Source organism: Atractosteus spatula, chromosome 21 (assembly GCF_055471065.1).
Source record: "Atractosteus spatula isolate fAtrSpa1 chromosome 21, fAtrSpa1.hap1, whole genome shotgun sequence".
Taxonomy (NCBI): Eukaryota; Metazoa; Chordata; class Actinopteri; order Semionotiformes; family Lepisosteidae; genus Atractosteus; species Atractosteus spatula.
Genome location: NC_142726.1, coordinates 3,754,846 through 3,776,356, shown reverse-complemented (window position 1 = coordinate 3,776,356; position 21,511 = coordinate 3,754,846). Strand labels below are relative to the sequence as shown.

At 39.7% G+C, this 21,511-nt stretch overlaps 1 protein-coding gene across 1 annotated transcript in view; it reads right to left on the bottom strand.

The window, feature by feature from the left end:
• LOC148817010 (DNA topoisomerase I, mitochondrial) overlaps positions 1-21,511 on the bottom strand; it is a 70,476-nt gene that overhangs the window by 27,525 nt on the left and 21,440 nt on the right. The window contains exons 9-13 of the mRNA XM_088938675.1: positions 21,340-21,455; positions 19,142-19,263; positions 9,415-9,537; positions 7,704-7,891; positions 4,114-4,258 (exon numbers count right to left, since the gene is read on the bottom strand). Coding sequence (XP_088794801.1) covers positions 4,114-4,258; positions 7,704-7,891; positions 9,415-9,537; positions 19,142-19,263; positions 21,340-21,455 — 694 coding nt within the window. The remainder of the gene's footprint in view (positions 1-4,113; positions 4,259-7,703; positions 7,892-9,414; positions 9,538-19,141; positions 19,264-21,339; positions 21,456-21,511) is intronic.

The window sequence follows — 21,511 nt, the reverse complement described above, 5'->3', positions numbered from 1 at the left end:
TTAACCAGGGAAAGAACACGTTTCTTGATTAATCTTTGACAAAGAAAAGAAAGCATTTTAATTTAATCTTTTTGTTCCCCTCAAAGTCAATCACAGTTGGCATTGATTTCCACACTGTAACAATCATGGGGTTGTTAAATTGTCTCAGCAGTAGCAAGCATGGTCAAAGGTGCTCAGATAGGACACTAATACTGTCACATTTCATTAACAATCTACAATGACCGTAACTCCAAAAGGTCAAGACCAACATTCTGAGAAAGAAAACAGTAAAAGAGGGAGAAGGAGAAGAGAGAGAGCTAGCAAGAAAGCCAATTTCAAAGCAAAAAGAGGCCTGTAAAATTGCAGTACTCACAAGGCACACAGCTGTTCCCTATTCACATCTTTAAAATTGAGACTCAAGCACTTAATAGCTTTGCCTTTGTGTACCAACAACCGTACAGATTGAGTGCATCACTGACAGGGAATAATGACTAAAAACCTTACGAACATTTTTCAGTTTTCGAATTAATAAATTTACAACAAAGGAAAAAGAAGGTATGGGAATATGGAGATGGAAGGGAGAAGATGAAAGCACATCCATGTCCTAATGCTTCACATGATTGGAATCAAAAGGTGTAGTATATAGGTCCACATTTTAATCAAGCAGGTAAATTAAATTCCTAACGCCTCTTGACTCTTCTGCAATACCCAGGAGAGACACCTGTTCTGAATCTCTTTAAAAGTACAACTTTCTTCTAGCAAAGTTTAAGAAAAGAAATCTTAAAGCAAGACAGGCATTGCACATAACAGCTTGCTTTTAAAAAATGAGATTATTAGAGGGAAATGGTCAGAGAATCACCATTCATTTTTCATTACAAAAGCCTATTAAAAGATGCATCACAGGCCACTGTCTTATTTCAGTAAAATTTAAAGCATTTCAAGTCTGGCCAAGACGTAGCTGTGTTCAACTGGGCTGAAGGCATTAAAAAATGAAAATGTTCTGCAACAGTAAGAATCAGAAGAATGCCCAGAGACTTTCACAAATCTATTACCAAACAATGCAGCAGGAAAGCAGTTTTACTTGCAATATCAAATCAGTCTTTGGTGCCCCCATGCCAGTCTTGGATTGGCACAAAGAATATGTGAAACTGCAGATAAGAAGGAAGGGGTGTACATCTTTGGTATAGCCAGCTATTTAGCTACATTACTAAAATACTTTACATTATTAGTCAATAAATTGGTTACTAAAAGCTGGGCCTACACCTTTCCCAAGAATGGATTGTAAGGTCTAATATTTGCCTGCAGACGTGTCAGCCAGAAAGTGTCAGTATTTTCTGCCTATGATGTTTATGCATCTTCAAAAAAATTCAGCTCCCACATCAGACCATCCCCAAGATGTACTGTATGACAGAGCTAGTGGCTCCTAAGTTGATAAACTGACTTAACTGTTTTGGTCACAATTTGAATTCTGTGATCCAGATGTTGCGAGTAGAAACTTGGGTCATATCACCAGCTGACTGTGACTGGAATTTCTAAAGTGGTGGCTCACAGCAGGCAAAACACTGGTGGGACAGAGTTGGAATTAGTCGGCCAGGTCGCTCTCAGTTTCCTGTGAAACTGTAATCAAAGAAATTTCCCCAGCGCTTGTGCGGAAGTCAGTAAGGGACAGACCTCTGCTGCAACCCACACTGAAATCTCTGGTGCATCACCTTAATTGCCTTGGCCACCCAGCCACTGCACTGCACATAAGTTATGGCTTTTGAGAACAATGGCTTTTGCTTCCAATTACTTTGTACTTAAGGAAAAAAAAACTAGATTAGACTCGCGTTAGAATTCACATTTCATTGTGCAGTAAGATTAATGAAACGCATTCCTGCAGGTTATTTCATTTCCAGGTCTGTGTGACCTTTAGACTGACTACTGCATTGAAGAGATTTCAGGGGGGAGGCAGTTGAGCATTTGAGAGCCAGTGGCACTAAGCATTTCTCGATTTAATATTCACAGCATTGTGTTCCTTACCTAAACGAACGTCCTTGCTGAAGTAAATTTGACAGGGAACAGAAGCCTAATTTTAGCGGTGTATGTAAACAGATTAAAATAAGAGCCCCTGAGTTAGACAAGTGTTACAGCCATCTTTGACATTCAGCCCAGTACAACCTAGCTGTGAATTGGGTGTCTTTCACTTCTCTACTCTTCTCTTTTCACGTAAATGAAAGGTCAATGAATATCAAGCTGTTCACACGGTAGAGTTAACCATTATAAAGTGACATAAACCCCTTATACAGTACTGCGATATGAGCTCTGCTGTGCCAGTTAAGAAGGACAGGCCATTCATTACACAGCATGACTGGTGTGTGGCAGCAATGGGAGGCGGTTTGAGGAAATACGACTTCACAGCTTCACCCGGCACTTGAATATCAGACTTACAGACCTGCTGCAGGTCAGTCACTTAAGGTCACTGCTGGACGAAAAAAAGGGTATTGTGTTCGATAAAATGTGACACTAGAGGATGACATGATTCCATTTAAAGAACTAATAGGAACTAACTCATTTTTTCAATTCTTCTACAATTCTTCTAACTATGAAGGTATTCAAACTCGCCACAGAACCCCCTTTCAGTGGCTCCGGAGAGACTAAAACACTCTACACAAGCGCTACTACAAAGTACAGCCAGGCCATGCATTTCTTTTCACACTACGAACAACAGCACAGACAGCTGAGGGAGGATGTTTCCACTGAGAAATCTGCAGGCAAGCCCCAGGGCTTTCTGCTGATACAGAAGAAGATCCCAGCTGATTCTGAGCCCAGAGAGCTCTAGCAGCATCTAATCAGCTGTTTGCCACCTCTGGGGGAATCCTGGTCGGAGCTGCTAGTAATGACATTGCCTGGATTCAAACCTGCACTCGGCTTACTAGGCTGGGCCACCAGATCAGTTGTTTAAACCCATGTCCTGGCATGCAGTTATGGAAACTAGTCCTTTTAGGCATCTCCACTTCTAACAAGATCATCTGCATATCCTGCCTTTTATCAAGTGCTAATATACAGTTTATAATCTCTCCAGTTTCTAGCAGCTTTACCCGATACATGATCACGGGGAACCAGAGACGATCCTTGCAAGCACAGACACAAGGTAGAATACACCCTGGACACCATGCCACTCCTTCATGGGGCACACACATCTGCTTTTACTCGAGACACAAATTTAAGGCAAAAGCTGAATATGGCCGAAAATTCATGAGATTAAAGGGATTCTTAAAATGTTTTGTTAATATATTAAAGTCGAATCCTGAGACGGATACCAAGTTTTTCATTTTCCTAAACTGTGGAGCTGATGTTGAGCCATTAAGGCTAATGCTATTAATCCTGGAATTCCAAGAAATGAAAATGATCACGAAACGTCTTTAGATGGGTCCACCAGGGTTTGACTGTCAAAAGCTTCACCATTAAATTTTAGTGCTGCAATTTGCATCTTAACCAATATTTAGTTCTGCAAGCTTGTTCTTGCATTTTTCTCTTCTCATATTGATGAGGAAAGAGGAAACCCAATGACTGAATTCTAAATGCTATCTAAATAACATAAGAGCTAAATTAAAACTATTTAAATAATTAATTAATTAATTATAATTTCTTAACATAAAAACAAACACAAAGAATAAGTGATGCCAAAGGAGTATAGGGAGATGGTGGTTAATTAAGCAGGTCTGAAGATTTGAAAAGACATCTGAGCCTTTGTTAACACATTCAGAACAGTAATAAGCGGGTTGAAACTGAGTGTTTTCTCACAGATGCTATGGGTAATTTTCAGACAGATGGATGGATTTCACAAGAGAGGAACCCAGGTTACCAGGGTTCTACCTGTGCAAGAAAACTATAGTGGCCCATCTGGGTTTCATTTTGGCCTGCTGTGATGGCTTGTCCTGACACATGTAGATTACGGTTTGCCTTAGTTTCTTTGTAGTCCTGGTGGAAGCCCCCTGGACCATACCATCAAAGCTCCAACGGGTTTGCTATTGAACGCCACAAGAGAATTGTCAACAACAAGCCTTGCATTCCAGCTCCCACCCTGGCAGACCATGCAATGTGACCACCCCCATAGTCACCCCCCATATCAGTTCGCAGAACTTCTGCACCTACCTTGAGCTTGGAGTTAGCGTTGAGCATGACGTACTTGCACAACCCTTGCACGTTCTCCGTCCAGCTGGCCAGCCATGTCACAGTGTTGTCACAGCGCACTTCCTTCCACTGGTGGCCCAGGGGAGGCTGGGGGATCTTCGAGTCCCTGCCAGGAGCACATATGGACAAGGAACAGAAACACTGACTTCACCTGCCCTTCAATTAATAGCTGTGAGGAGAACACAGCTTGAGAACAGTTTCTTACTGTGCTAACAAAACTCTTTTAGTCCATTTCCTCTTCCGAGACCTTTAAGTGATTAGTAAGAGGTTTGCTTCTAAGCATGGACGGGTTAGCATCTGTCAGCTGTCATGCAGAATTACTTCCAGCCACTGTAGGCTCCTGACCTTTGCACAGCTATTGTATTATGTTTTAGCACCTTGGAGTATTTAGATTTCATTAGCGCATGTTCATTACTCACACAGTATATATATATCTCACTGTAGTTGATGCCCACCAGCTGAACTGTAAGACTCAGCAGGTTAGTTGTGTTCTAGAAATCCTTGGCTATAATTTAGCCAAAGCTTTGAAAATGAAGTTAAAAATACAATGACATAATATTTTCTATAGTCTCAGATCACTAAAAGTAAAAGTAATAGTAATAGTAATTAATAGTATGAGATAATTAATAACACTGTAATAAGTAGAATTAAACTGTAAGGTGGGTCTAATGCAGCATGTACACAATTAAGTCAAATCCAGTGCATCACCAGAGTATGGGTTTAAGCAAAAACCTAATAAAAGGAGCATGTGATCCGATCACCACTCGTTGCAGGAGTTCAGTGCTGGCAAGAACACTATTAGGCTGCAAGGCAGAGAGATGAATCAGCCCAGCCTGTGCCATCTGAACAAGTCTGTATGGGCCCAGAGGGGAAACGTGTACAGTACCCTTATTTCTATGACATCAGTGAACAGAGTGCATGACTCCAACATTTAAATTTGAAATTTAAAATTTAGAGAGGACAAGTCATGATTCGTCCTTCAGAAGAACATCCCATTGTTGTTCTTAATGAACAAGAAAGTCACATTGTTAGGATATGGTCATATAAGCCAAGTGTCCTTGCTTTTCCATTTCCAGCTGTATGTTCTTCTGTTCTTTATTTCAATAGTGGTTTGTTTTATTCCAACTGCAGTGCGCTGATCTAAAGGTACTTTGTAAGACGTCTCACTAAAAAAACTTCAGGTCTAAGAAACTGGATTGGATTTGTAATTAGCATCAACAATGCACCAACTTCAAGGATTCACTCTGTAAACAGTGGGACTCGAGGGGAGTGTCTGATACGAAGTGTGGATATCCACTGGTCACTGGTAAGTTGTGTAGAAAGAAACAAAATGGAAGCAATGGAGTCTTGGTTGCTAAAGCTTTTGGGAACAATATACTGTAACCATAGCTGGGTGTTTTGTGGACTCAGAAATACATTGAAAATCAATCAAAAAGTTCAATTCAAAGCATCATGGTCTAAGTAATTAGGGAGTAGAAATTAGAAGTAGGATTTAGAATGAGAGTAAAATGCAGGGTTCCTCTAACACTATAGTTAGAGGGTGGCAGAGTTGGGGTGGAGCGGTAGCTCTGTGACTAAGGGTCTGCTCCTGTGGCTGGAAGGTTGCCGGTTCAAATCCCCTGAGCAAGGCCCTTCACCCCAACTGCTCCAGGGGCGCCGTATAAATGACTGACCCTGCGCTCTGACCCCAAGCTTCTCTCCCTGTCTGTGTGCCTGTGTGTCTCATGGAGAGCAAGCTGGGTTCTGCGGAAAGACAAATCCTAATGCAAGAAATTGTATCTGGCCAATAAAGTTATCTTATCTTAGTTCCTTTAGGACTAGCTTACAATCATGTACTCATTAGAATTATTTAAGAATTTCATGATATTTTGAATTTAAAACACAACTGAACCCAGAAGTATTTGCAACACACTGGAGAGAAGCATTACATCTTGCCCACTTCAAAAATTAGACCAATTAAAATACTGAGAACTCCAAAAATATCACAGCCTCTGTTGAAAGTGAGTCTTAGAATACTGATATACAGAAAAGCAGCAAAATGCATTATTAACAGAAAACCCAAAAAGCCCTAGCTACCACTGCAATCAATGGCTTTCGTAATGGCAGTGAACCAATTACTGCACCATTCAAGGCAAGCCATCTGAGAGGGGTATCAGGGATGATGAATACGCAGCATTTCAGCCCCTCAATTACAAAGCACCTGTTTATAATTTTTGCTGCTAATAGGTCTCGGCAGGGAAAGAAAAAAATGTCTTAAATTCAAGCACAGGTTGAGATTTAATAGAGTGCTCCAGCTATATTTCAGGTTGTCTGAACCCTTTAAAATCCACATGTTGAAGTGGATCGACAGTGACACAAACCTCAAAGCAGAGACTCTACTGGGGAAAACATGGGAAGCCTTGGGCTGCCACAGAGAGTCAATCTGTTCGGATTCAAGCAGATTTCCTCAGAGGAGAAGAGCTACAAGACTCCCCTAGCTTCATTTAATGACTACCATAGAACACATAGATGGAACTGAGGCCAGTTTGCACAACCCTACTGGTCACCTTCAATCGATCAGTCAGATTTTCCATATAGCACCTTTCTATAAGACATCATTTTCAAGAGCTTTTCACAGCTAAAAACTGTGAGACTTTTAAGAATTCAGCAATAAGACAAAAATAAAACTGTGAAATGTAATGTAACTTTAATATGTGCACAGAAAGAAAAATATATATACTTAAATTGAGAACCATATTTAAAAAATAAATTCCTGCCAGTTACCAAGTGCAGAAGCAATGTTATAAAAATGTGAGTCCAGTTGTTCCACAGATTAGGTGCTGTTAAGCCGAAAGCTCTGTCTTGTACTCATTTTTGTATAAATGAAACAGAAAGCAATCCAGTGTTCTGCAATCCCGTGTTTTCATCAGAGTGAAAAGATTGTATTATTTTAAAAGTATATTACCGAAGATGTCTTGTATGAGCAATGTCTCCTTTTCTAGGAAGTAGTTTATAGTCAAAGTACTTCAATTATACATGTAGTGTATGAGAAACAGCAACACAAAGATGTAGAATTACATCACAGCAGTACATGTACTAATGCAATGTTAAAAATAAAGCACAAAATCAAAACACCCAAAGATAATGTGTAAAACTAAGTAAGCATACTTAGTGCTAACAGAATAGCAACAAGATGTGAGGTTTGTGACTGAAGCCAATTTCATCATGTAGGAAATGCACAAATATGATGTCACTAAACAGCTCTTAATTGTAAATATTCTAAGACATACACTCAAGACTATCAGAATAGACTGGTTCCTGAGAAAACGTTGAAAATAGCTGGAAGATGTCTAGATTACCTGTAAATTACACATATTGTGTAATAAGTCAAATTCACATACTAAAATCAATCCTAAGCCAGACATGAGGCCAGTGTAGCAATGCTAGTGTAGAGGTAATGGGTTCTTATCTCTGTGTCCCCATTAAAACTGGCAGCAGTATTGTTCACAATTTAAAGCATATCGTGTTCCCAGGAAACAGTGGCTTCTGAAAGGAGTGAGATTGTCTCCTACTTGCTGCAGTTGATGATGACATCCTCTGGCTGGATTCTCTTCTTCAGCATTCCCTGCTTTGGATGGTCTCCCCTTCCTCTGAAAAGCCCCGGGGGTTCAATTTTGAAGTTCCCAATTCTTTCCCGATGGTGATCCAAAGTGCAATAGCCATACTCTTCCAACAGTTTCTGATTGGCGTCTTTGGTTTTCTAGCAGGAGCATCCAAAAAAGTGTGTGAATTGGCTATAACATACAGATCGTTAACCATTCTCTCTTTATTAATAAACACTGCCTTCATGTTAACGACCAGACTCTTGCAATACACTTACAAGGAATACGGTAAAGGCTTGACAACTTCTGGAAATCTAGTATGATTCTCAGTTCTATTTTAAGAGCTGAGGGAGCAGCCTGAGGCAGGGAAAGATGGCTTCAGATTACTTTCGACATATTGGAAAAGAAAACGAGCTACTTACCCCTTTTCTTCAGTGTGAGCTAATAGTCAGTAGGCACACACGACAACCTGCCATTCAGGCAACCTCTAATTCCATTATGTGATAAGCACCATCTTTAACCACACTCTGTTCTCAGGTCCTACCAACAGTTTGCTGCTCGATACATTATTTGACTTTTTTTCTATTAAAAATTCTCACATTATGACTACATCAACAAACTATGAGGCATAGTGATGCATGTGACAAATAAGGGAAAATCCTTATGCTCTCTTCCCAATTCAAACTTAAAACAGCCAAAAACACAGGCAAGAAAAAAATTCCATAAACTCTTTGACCCTGGCTGAAGGACATAACGCTCCAACATTTTAATATGTTGTGGATGTACTGCTGAGTTTCCTTTTATTCCAGGTGTTCCAGCAGTAAATTCTTGGAAAACAGCACGGTTATTTTCTATTCACCATTTATAAGATGCATGCCATTATAACATACAGTATGAATCCATTAGTTTCAATTCATGAATATGGACAGTAGATGGGTGCCAACTGAGGCAACAGTCCATCTCTCACTTCTCCCCTGAGATTTCCTACTTGAGCAGGAGACTACAGAGCTGTAACATACTACACTGTACATCCATTAAGCCCTAATTGACATTTGCATTTTGACATTAACATTCTGGGCAGCCCATGGATACACATCAACATCAGAGCAGATAGGCAATAAATAGCTAAATTATTAGGGAATCCTACATAAGACCAGAGTCTTGACATTTTTCACGATGGCTTCCAGGGTTAAATATACCACATCAAAAATGATGTTCAATTCCTGGGGTGCCGATTGTGTGGCGTTTGTATGTTCACCCCATGTTCACGTGTGTTTTCAGCAGGTGCTCTAGTTTACTGCCACAATCCAAAGACATACCGGTACTTTAACTTGATTTTTGGGTAGACTGGCCCTGATGTGAGTGCGTACATTTGTGTGTGAACCCTAAGATGGACTGGGGTCCCATCCAGGGTGCACCCCGCCTTGGGCCCGTTGCTTGTCAGGGCAGACTCCCGCTCCCCCACACTCATAGAAAATGAAAGGATGGATGAAATTATTGACGACTTGGATTCTCCAAGGAGGAACATTTGCCTTGAACAGTCCCGTACTTCACTTTCCATTTCTACTGCTAACTTCGAAAGGCATTCCCCATTTCAAAAAGCGTGGCCAGTCACGATGCAAAGGCAGATTCATCTGAGGCTTAATCACAGCCTCAGCCCCCTCTGCAAAAAGTTACTCACCTGCTTTTCTTCCTTGCCTTGATTTTTTCTCGCTTCCACTTTCTCCTTGTGCATCTTGTAAATTTCACTGAAGTCACACTTGTTCAAATCGGTGATGATCATCTTCTCCTCCAAGGTCATTTCCTACAAAAGGAAAGGAGACATCTAATTTTTTGCTTGATGCAGAAAACAGAAAACCCTTTAGGCTGTACAGAGTAGTATTTGAAGACTGCTTTCAAGCATGTGAATATTATTAATTTATATGTAGGCAGATGTTTCTTAATTATACAAGTAGGTATACATTCCAAGATTGAAGAATAAGCTTATAAGCATTGTGGTTGATTAATAACCCCAATGCTAAAGTTAATAAAGGATTGAACTCTATGAGGACTAAACTATAGTACTGTAATCATCTGACAATCACTGACTGGTCTTTAATTTATTTTGCAGATATTTTTAATGGGTATTTTCTATGTATATTCATTAATAAAATGCTGACTTTGCTTTTAGTCGCAACTTTGAGAAGCTTTTGTTCTTGAGGGCACACCTTGCATTGCAGAGCATTGCTAAGTACAGAACCGCAAGTCTAAAAATAGCTTTTTTCTTTTGATCTACATTGATGTAATGCACAGCAATTGTACAGTTACTACAGTATGAAAAAAAAGGTAAGTGAAGCAAAAGGTTCACCTACTGTACTGAGTGAGGGAAAGGGATTTTGTCCATAGTTCACAACAGTGGGTTTAAAAAAAACTCAGGACCACGCTGCTCTCAAATTTAAAATGGAATGATGTCTTAAATGTCTCATTAGTTTAAAATTACTCTGCAAAGATTTACACAGCAAACAAGCTCCTTCAGGGAAGACTTGTTTGTGCCTACAATGGGAATGAGCCTACCGTGCATGATGTCAGCTCCATCAGTTTTATTAATGCTGTGGAGAGGCATAATGAACAAACCTTCACCCTCAGAAATGCTACATTCTGTAACAAAGAACTTCACAATAATAAAAATCATCAACATCTGAAAATGAAAATACAGGTATGTTATCTGCAACAGAAAATTCTAGAACTCACAGACATACTTCTGCCATGTCAATTCTACATGGAACCACATCAACTGCACAAATGCAATACAAGACCCAGCATTTTATTTGCAGCCAGATACTGCTGAACAAGAGTTCAGAATTATTAAGGATGAAAAGAAATAGAAACAAATCTGAAAACACCTCTTGAATATTTTCTAAGGAAATAGCATGATTTCAAAGTGAGGAGAGATACGTCTTGCTTAACTTCATCGGTTAACTACTGTGAATGAGAAGGCACAACTCATATCTTATCTACAGTAGCTGTGCATGCACTGTAAAAGAGAAAATGACCTGTACGTTTACTGCAAAAACTTACTTTTCCATCATCTCCGGACACTGTTTCGATACTTTTCCACACAAGAGGGCTGACAAATTGAAAAGTGTTCCTCATAGTCATACAGGGATGTCTCAGAGATCATGTGACATTGCATAAAATGAGTATCACCCAGCTTGGTGCTCAGTTAAAAACCATCTACAGTATACAGTACCATGTGTAAGATATACTGTAAACTGGGCTGAACTCACCGCAAAGGAAATACAAGTTAAGATGCTGCAAGTATGACAGGTAAAACACTGGTGTGAGGAAAATATCAGAGGCAATATCACATGCAATCACAGATTCATTCATGCTTTGACATGGAAGTGCATTGTCCATCTCATCTTAATGATTACCCTCAGACACTATGCTCACCACCAAGACTACCTATTTGGGCGTGAAGAGTTTACCACAGTTACACGAGCAAGTCATCAGACTGATTATAGAGAAAATTCCCATGTGGGATGTAACCCCACTTCAGCAAATTAAAGTGTGCAAATGAAACAAAGTCAATGGTGAAATTAATTAGCATGGATATGAAAAGGGGCCATTAGGTTAACAGTTAACCACAAAGATTAAATGCATAAATAACTTTTGAAACAATTGCTACAAATAACAGACAAATGAAAGAGAATTTTAGGTACAGTAGGTGATGGGCTCTGGTCTTTTTCTTTAAGTGCTACCCTTGAGAAGTAAGAGTTTATTAAAAAGCTGGATTAACTAAAGGGTTACATTTAAAACTAAATGTGATTAATAGTTTTCAGGCTTCTAGTAACAAGGCTCTTAACTATTTCCATACCTCTCTGGTTTTCTCCACTTTCCGAGTTCTCGGAGCCCGAGTCTTTGTGGCTGTGCCACTCTGGCACAGACATTTTTAGTGCTAGCCTGAGTGTTTCCAGGTTGATATTTTCAATAATTCCTCCATTTTACCAATTAGAACACAACTCAATGTAACAGCTGGTTATGTCCTAGGAATTGCAACGAGTCTCATTGTAAGAAGTACAATACTGAGTATCTTTTTCACACATGAAGTCAAATGTTCTTATACATCCTAGAATTGTCGATAATTTGAGAGCAAAGCAAGCCTTTAGGCCACAGTTCTGTACTTCATCACCTGACTACCAATGTAGCCAACATTTATGGCTGACTTTTGTGTAACTGTTCTTTTTTTGACCGTTTAAAAGCAACAGGTCTGTCAGGTAAACCTGGAAACAGCTGAATTATAGTCAGTCCAAAGCCCATTTGGAGACTAATTTGGATTTATGACTGTGCAAAAAGAGAAGGTGAGGACATTACGGGTTTAAGGCATTTCACATGTTCAATCAATTGGAAAAAAAACGTTCATCTCTTGTTAACGGTTCAGAAAAAATAGTTTATACTTCTGCACTGTACATATTGCTCCAGCAAGTAGAAGATTCATTTTCTTTCCTTGGTTACTATCCTGATATTTAAAAGTAAAAAGTCTAAGTCCATCTCACTCCATTTTTAAGTTCTCATGATGAGCTTTCAGTACGTGGGTGTGTGGCATACTCCTGTGGGTTGCCTTTTGACTCTTACCAGAAAAGTAATGAAAAATAAATTATTTGACTTTTTCTGTTCCCTGTGGAATCGTGGATCATTATTGCTGTGTTACCAGTTTCAGAGTGCAGGTCTTTCATTTCCTAAAAACGAGGTGGTCCAAAGCATTTTCACAGTTTAACCGAGTCCATTACTCGCCGTGTAGGGTCTTAATTATTAAAATCCCCGCTGGAATTCCACAGAGAGGAAGACAAAAAATTCAAGACGGCAGCTCCTTGGACTTGTCCAGGGATCAACGTGCCGATGGGTTTTGAAATCCCTAACCGTCAGGAACAGTAATAAGGGAAGATTACTTACACTGAGCTCCCAGGAAACTGAAATAACATTCAAGGTTTATTCTTTCAGGAGCAATTTAGCATGTTAATTCAAGTAGTTTTGCAGAGATGGGCATTAAAAAAGCACATGTGGTAGCACCTCAAACACCACAGATGTCCTCCTGTTACTGTAGATCCTCGATCATCGTTTCCAGAACTGGCCTTTATCAGTCCGGGGTGTGGGTAAACAGTGTGTGATTTCTAATTAAGTTAATTACTGAAGTAGTGCACAGTTGCTCCGGTGGCCCATATGGTTTGCTTCATTCACTAACAAATAGTTGCTCTTTTCAAAGTGTATAGTATGATAGGTCTGTAGATAATTGTATAACGTGTAGTCAGTACCAGAGAGAAGTGAGCGTGCACACACTTCAGTTTTCATAGTCCAGCTTAGAAAGATGGTTTAATTAATTTAAGGCTTAACCAGAACAACAGTATTCTTTTTGGACAGGTCTACAGCAGTGAAGGTGATAAAAAATATTAATTCTATATTGGGATGTTTTATACTGCAAAAAGTATTAGAAATGATCTCAAACAAATACAGGACAAAAAAGCTCTAAAAGCAATAGAAGAACTAGGAAAAAAAAACAAATTTGAAGCCTTGGAGGAAACATCTGAGCAAGGGTCTGCCTGTATTTGACCACTGATATTACACCAAATCTGTTACATAAGCCAAGATGTCCTGCTCTTTACCTCCCTAATTGGTTTTCTGTAAAACATGCAACTGATATCATATTTCAGGCACAGCATCAGTGCAAGAACACGTCTATTCCTTTCATTTCTCGCTTGTTTCACTAATTATGCTGGCAGGCGTTAAATCCCAGTGCAGTGGCTGACCTTTTATGTGGACCATGACCCAGATAGCGTGCTGTGACAGAATTGGGTATTGATCTGTGGCGGTGTTCATGCAATGTTTAATCTGAAGTATCCTGGCACTGTGCTTTGGTCTCATATCCTGTTTCCAAGTCTGAGTACTGCTTGGAGTTGGGGAGGGATGAGAGGGGAGTTTGCTGTTCTGACTCTTAGACCAAGACGAGAGTTTCCTGGGTGACTCCCTCCTCCAGTCAGGCAGATCTGGGGGGGGAGGCTGTGTTCAGGTTAAGGCACTAGAGTGAGCCACTTGGGATTGCAGAAATCAACCGCCATCCTCAGATCAAGGCATCCAACCTTAAGAGCAAAGAACCTATCACGTTTCATCTCTTATGAAAGTCAGGCTTTGAAATTCATGCTGTGCTCTAAACCTGTGTGGCTTTTAAATGTTTTTTTTTTTTCTCGTGACCCAGTGGAAGAGAAACCCTTTGAAAATACTTTATCTTCTCCACCCTAAACAACAGTGTCTCCTGACTTTTCATTAAACCACCACAAAGCCCTTAGGATGCTTGCTGTATCCACTTTACTTCAAGTCATGACTTAAATTAGGCCAATGCTCTTTGTAAAACATTTTTCCACTCACAGAGACACTTGTGCTGATTTGCTCTTACTTAACGCGATGGGTAATCCTGCCTGTTGCATGAGATCTTACTCCTATTTTGTTCACAAAGTGAAAGCAACACCAACACTGTTACTCTTATAATCTTGCAATGTTGAAAACTCCAGCTAGGTGGTTGTGAACAGCAGCAACAAGAGAACACTAACTGTACTTTATAGGGGTTATTCTTTGAAAACAAATCCAAAATGATTAATCGCAATTGGTGGCAAGTGTGCAGGTGAGTTGCAGCACCCCGTTTCCATGCTCAAGCAAGAGAGGCTTAGCTACGTTATCAATTCTGAATTTAATATCATTCAAACGATGTCTGGATTTCTTGTTCAGTGTCGAAACAAATCATTGCCTCATCCTTGTAAGTTAATAGTCAGTCTGCTTAAAAGGGAGAAAGTGTCAGCTTGATACAACAACGTTAAAAATCAACTGTCAAATGTGCCTACAAACTGTTCTGTACCAGAAAAATAGGCAATCCGTTTCTCATGCACCCCGGTAAACAGCATGATCCACCACTACCACAGATGTTCACCTTTAATAGAACTGACAGCTTTAGCTATTTTCTTCCGTTTAAAAAACAGACTCAGATCTTACAGATATAGATAAAATATCCTGTGCAACTTTTATCCAATATAAATCTTACATAAATTTCCTCAAAGACTGCGAGAAAGGATACCACCATTGGTATTCAGGAGCAGCTGTTTGAAAAGCAACAGCAGTAAACAAAACACTACGTAGCCACAAAACAAAAACCTGTTTAAATTTTTTATTTAAATCCCACAACATTTAAAATGCATCTACTGTACCCTATTTCATTGTAACTGCTGGCTTCACAATTCCCCCAATCCACTCCACCACCAGAAAGACCAATCAATTCAACATAAGTGGCAATTTTGATTAAATTCTTCCGCAAACTCAAGATAACATTTTGTCTTTTCAACTTATTCCCTGTATTTATGTTTGCTGTAGGCAGATTTATGTCCGCCTGTAAATTTTATATAGACCCAACTGAGGTAAGGTTTAAACTCAGACACACCTTTTAGGCTCTGAAGGCCTTCAGTACTAACCAACACGATCTTTTAGTTGACGATGCCAAGACAGCTTAGTACAGCAAAGCTAAAGAGAGATGACTTGGATATCTGTGAAAATAAAAAAGGGACATGGAATTGTCTAAAAAAGGGTACACAAAACTACACACAAAAAAAAACCTGCCAAGACACAAAAACTCCCACAAATTACAATGAAACAGAGGAATGCGATAACCAGGTATCATGTCTGTAATAAGTTCTATATTAGATTATTACAACTAATGAAATTGTGAATTGTGTTGCAAAGAGCTGGTGATATCAGTTTGAGAAAATTAAAAAACTTCAAAAACCCATTCCAGTACATTAAAATCGATAGCCAGTGTGTGAGATGTCTGAACATTTTTGTATCATAAGAAATCATGAGTATAATGATACAGTATACTGTATAGCACGGGCAGGAATCATCCACCTTTTCGAGCATCTTTAAGAGGACAGATATATTCACAGACATCGATCTTCATGACAGGTCTGTCCTGATTCACACGAAGTCCAAACTGTATACCACTTTACAAAACAACCACCTCCTCGGTCCTACATTTTATCAAAACATTAAGGCGCATCACTTTGGAAAGGCAGTCTTGCTGCATCATTTATTCTGCTAATGAGGAGGACAGGGTGTCCACTGCAGAGCTGAGGGGAGAAAACACCTTCGAGTGGAAGAGGTATTTGACGGCAACAAAGACTTACTCTTTCCTAAAATTGGAAAGGCAAGGCAAACATTGTAATCTGTCATTCTTCAGGTCATTCTGTTTGAGACTGGTTAAAATCTTGGAACAACACACTGAACAAACTCACACACTGAACATTTTTTGCATTCCTGAGGTAATGGCGACTGTGGTATAAATACTTGATACAATATGGACTGAATTCTAGTGATGCATTTTATCCTCGTCCGAGTTTGTGCGTTACAGGTTTACTGACCCTTAGAAATTAAGACTCAGAGAAGACAGCAGAACTATTACTAACGGTGACCCACATAGGTTTCATTATCATTTACCCAGCTTACAAGTATAACCGATTCCCGGTTCAATCACATGAATTAATTAAAACGATGTGCAACAGGTACCCACGCAATCTTAACAAAGTAAATAACTGTGCACTGAAATGTTTAATTCACTGCAGAAGGAAGCAGGCATGATAACAAGGCTTTCAAACATGAATGCTCACCACCTCCACCGTGTCCTCCGATTGTTTTATGGATTTGAATTCACACAGGAAAAAAAGTTAATTTTTACATATTTCGGTAATTAGAGCGATTCTACTCTTATTAGATGAATTTCACAAAGAATAACATTAATGAACGCAGATGTTAGACTGGTAAGTACTTCACACATTTGTTAAAAATGTCCTCATTAACAGCTCTGTGCTCCAAATACGCAACAGAAACAGACATAATTAGTTATGATAACATAGTCCAATCCATTAATCAAACAGGAATTACAAACAATGCACAGCAGTACTGTGATAACAGATCACAATGCAATTTTTCAAAAGAGCAAACATTTCTAGTTTATTTTTATGTTCGCTCTCTTTTCTGTCTTTTTCCCCCGATTATTAATTCAAACTGGATCAGCCAACTTATTTTTTCACCCTATAAGGTTTTCTACCATTAAAGGAGAAAGTGAGATTGCAGACTATTTCTGAAACCCATTTGGGTTGTTAACTTACCATCTTGAACTGCATGATCTCATTTTGTGCAACACCGGCACAGATTAACCGCGGTTAAGGAGAGAAAGGATTTCAGCTACAACAATGGCAGCAGATTGCTACCAGACTGAGCATAAGGCAAGAAAAGGGTTGGTTTCATAATAAAATATTTTTAATTGGATTTGTTCATCTGCAGGGAGTGAGTTGTCTGGATTAGCATATCAATGCCTTACACAAATTATATTTTTGAGAGTATTCAGCGCTAAGCAGCAAGAAATTATTTCCCATCTACACGAACAGCCAAAGGCACATGACGCAGAAAAGATCTGAACTTAGAAAGCAGCTCCAGAAACATGCCCTGTGCTCCACGCTAGCTACCACATTCATGGTGGAGAAATTGGGTTAAAATAGAAAAATAAGACATTGGTACTGTATGCAGTTATTTTTAATTTGTGAAGGGGAGACTAGATCCTTGAACAATAAGTGAAACTGAAAACAGAAAACATTCTGTCACGTACACAGCTCAGCTTTGCAAATAAGCAAAAATAAGTAGGCATCCACAAGCAGTTTTGAAGGCTTTTTAACACTGCAAGTAAAATGAGAAGATATTCAGGCCGCGTCCCAATATCCACTCCTGTGGTCTCATGGCCTTCATATGTACATTCCTTTGAGGGCCTCCAATGGCTTAGGGTGTCCCATTTCAAATTGTGTTTCACAGGGGTGCTCACAAGCACCCCCAAATGAGCTCTTTACGCGTCCTTCTTGTAAGTCTGCATCAGACCAGGCTGAACGGTAAAAGCCAAAGGTCCTTTCATGTTCATGTAGCCACAAAGAAGAACATATACAAGTGTAAGTACAGTTTTACAGTTTTAAATTTCATAATATTTAATGTAAAAACAAACCACTTCATTGATCTAGTCTAAATTCACATGTATTCAGGGTATGAAGTGTTGACACAAAGCTATTATTCTGTTAACTGACCCCCATTTCGGCTGATGAATATTTGTTTACCTACGGTGTAATCTGTACGTGGCAAAGTATGTAATGGTACAAAGCTCTGAATAAGCAGAGAGTGCCATTGCCAAGTTTACCTTATTTAGACCGTAAATAACGAGTGATGTCATGCGAGTGTCCCAAAACCCCCTTTATAACAGTGCAATTTGTAGAATCAGGTGGCTATTGTGCCTCATGCCTGAACATACATTAACTATATTAGCACTAGACTGAAACCTACCAACTCTGGAGCCAACTTTTCTTGAACAAGAGCAGTTTTTTTTTTTAAGACCCTGTGTTTCGTTAATCAGCCGATAACCCACTTCGGTCATGTAGCTATCTTGCATAATGCTTAGAACACAATGCTTATCATGTTAGGTGTTAATTGGCTTTTTGATAAGAATCAGTTTGTGGGATGGAACAAAATTCTCAGAAAGGATTATGAGTCATTGCAAAAATAAAACATTTTTTTTTACAGCATTTTAGCCTTGAAGGTGCAAAGTTGATAACTGCTACTTGGATAATGAAAGCTGTCAAATTTCAACCCAATCAATACAGCGGGTCACAAGAACGCAAACAAGTTTTCGAGTACGGGGTCACAGTACCGCCCTGGATGGTACGATGTCTCCTAGCATACTTCATCAGTCCCAGTGTTCCTGCCTAGTGCCTAGCTGCCCAGTCTCCGAATCTGAGTCATTTCAAAAGTGGGAAGAGAATTTTAAAACTCCTTCCCACCACTATATGCTTCTGTAAGTTGGAAGTCTAAAACAATTATTCAGAACACTACAGGCTTACATTAATTAGGAGCCTAATTAAAAATCTTGCAGCAAAAGCCTTTGTGTTATATTTTAAATCCCTGGATGAACAGAGTTTACCAAAGACAACACCAAATCCTCTTATGTTTTCATATCACTTCTTCATGTCTTATGTCCCAACATATGCTTCACTCTCCAAAGGCAGGGCAAAGCTTTATATGTGCCTCTGAAATAACTTGGAAGCAATAAATGTGGTAATTAGGTTTCAAAAACAACAAGGAAGACTAACGGCTTTTTAGCAAATGTGCAACCCGAGACAGCTGTTCGCATAGAGGACAAGTCTTCCTTTTCATGCAGCAGGTGATATAAAGTGTTGAGGTGGTAGAGGATTGGGGGGGAGGCAGGAGTTTTTAAAGTATGTGAAAAGTTTGGCAAAATGCACAAATGCATAGAAAACATGTCCCCCCCCCCAACCAACCAACCAACCAACCAACCAACTCACCTTCCTCCAATCACTGAAGAAATTGTTCCGAAAAACCTCTTTGGTTGTATATTCGTGGTCAAGCATTTGTGCAAAGAAGACGGCTACTTCCTCAGCAGCTGAACTCAGGGACACCAACTTTCCTGAGGGTGGAAAGGTTGCTATTAATATCATATACATACTGTATAATGAGTGAAATTACAAAGTGCTTTAGGTGACTCAGTTCCAGCATCTCACCAGTGGGGTAAAAGACAAACCTTTACTTTGATTTTGTTCTCCTGAAAGGTTGAAAGGTTTCAAACGTAGTCCACTTTTGAGCTATTGTTGGCATGTATGCTGAAGATGCATATGCACATAAACCTGAGCCAAGCAAGATCGCTTGTGGTCTGGCTGTGTTGAGGGTGTGTAGTCCTCCACTGAGTCTGTAAGAAGGACAGTCCTTTAGGATGAGTTTCACAGTTTGTTCCAACCCACAGGAACAAATAGCTGATCCCCCAACTATAGAGTCTGACCAGACACGGATGCTGACCCGTCCTGAACCGGATCAGAGTGGAGCACTCTCTCCTTGAGACGGGGTTGCTGGGTAGGGCACTGTTTGTTAAGTTCAGTGATTCCCATTCCCAGCTGGGGGGGTTTTTGCAGGCTGGTTTTCTTGAAGGCAGACATGTCTTTGGTGGATTAAATATTTCCTCATGTAGTGGCACGAGGTGAGGGGAATTTTGGACCTTTTTGAGTTTTTTGTGGGTGACTGTGAGGCTGCGATTGTGTTTGCTAGGACAGTGAGCCAGGAGATCAGGGTGGAGAGTAGGGTACCAGTGATGATGCACATGGTGGATACTCCGTGAGGATATGATCATCATGTCCAGACAAGGGCACAGTATTCTACTGCCGAGAGAGACAGTGCAAGTGCTGAGATCCGGAGGGTGGTAGTGTAAGTGCCCCATGATGTACCAGATTCTATGCATACTGTAATTCCTTTAACCTTTTCACTACTAAAACTTCAGGGCAAGTTTAAATTATTTAATAACCCAGTCAAGGAGCTTCTCCAGAGCCAATTTTCTTTTTGCCCCAGTGCGTTCTAAATGTTTAAAAGCACTTCACTTAGTTTTCTGTCACAGTAAAAAGCCAGGCTGTGACATACCCTCACTTCTGTCATCACCATGGTTACTACAGGTGCATCCTCCAGTGCAGCTGTGGAGTATACATCAACAATTCTTCTTTCTTAATGGAGTAGGTGTACTTGAAAAGCTGCCAATAGGCAAAAAGGGAGGCTGGACATCAAGCAAGCCAGGAAAGAGGTACTTCAAATTAAAATAACACCTTCTAGGATCAAAAGTTAACAGGTGACAGTGTGCAGGGATTTGCTTAACACAGCTGTTGGATCATAAAATTCTTCACAGAGATTGCTATGGCAACTTTCCAAAGGAACTCAATCCCACAAATGTGTGAATGAGAAGCTGACAGCAATCCTTTTTTTTAAATGTACGCTAACACCAATGCAGACAGCAAAGAGTGAGAGACACTCATGCCTTAAAGGTCTCCAGTGTTTTACCACAGGATTTACTCTGTGAATGTATAATTGCACATTACCATCAGGTGCAGCTTTATCCCTTCACATTAATATCCTTTATAAGATATATTTGCACTCTCCTTTTATAAAACAATTTCTACTACTACTATATTTCATCTTACCCTACACATGAATGTGCAACATTAGTAATGCAATTTGATAAAAGTACTGCACTACTTTGTATAAAGCTTGCCCTTGAGCTCACAACCAAATCAACTGCTGGACAATAACAAGTCTTTTTCTTCTGCAGACAGGGTGTAATATTTTTTTAGCTAAAATATTTAAATTTAGCATGACCTCCTTACAGGACAAGAAGACACTTATTAGCTCTGATGTGGATGCTTTTTGACCCACAAGAAACATAAAAATGGCTTTCACAGACTTGAAAATGGCACACAGTTGAGAAAACACAACTGTGCATTTAAAAAAAAATACAGGAAAGCAAGGGGAAAAAATAACTAAAAAACAATGTAATTACCCATCCCAAAAATCATTATCCAGATGGGACCGAGAGGCTTTCTGAACAGCTAGTTCTCGAATGCATTGTGGCCTTGACATCACAGCAGACAGAAATCTTCATTAGCTCAGTAGGACCCCATTCTTCACACTGTTAAGTACACTTCACTGCTCCAGAGGGCTAATGACTTACCGTCATAATAAAACTTCACGTTATCAGGAAGTCTCTGGTACTCAGCGGGAAACCACGGCCCTCTGTGCTCCAGAAACTTCCACTTGATGCCGTCTTCATACTTTTCCTCTTCCCACCTGAGGGACACATTAAGAGGAACAAAAATGCGGGCTGCTCATCCCATAACCCCGGG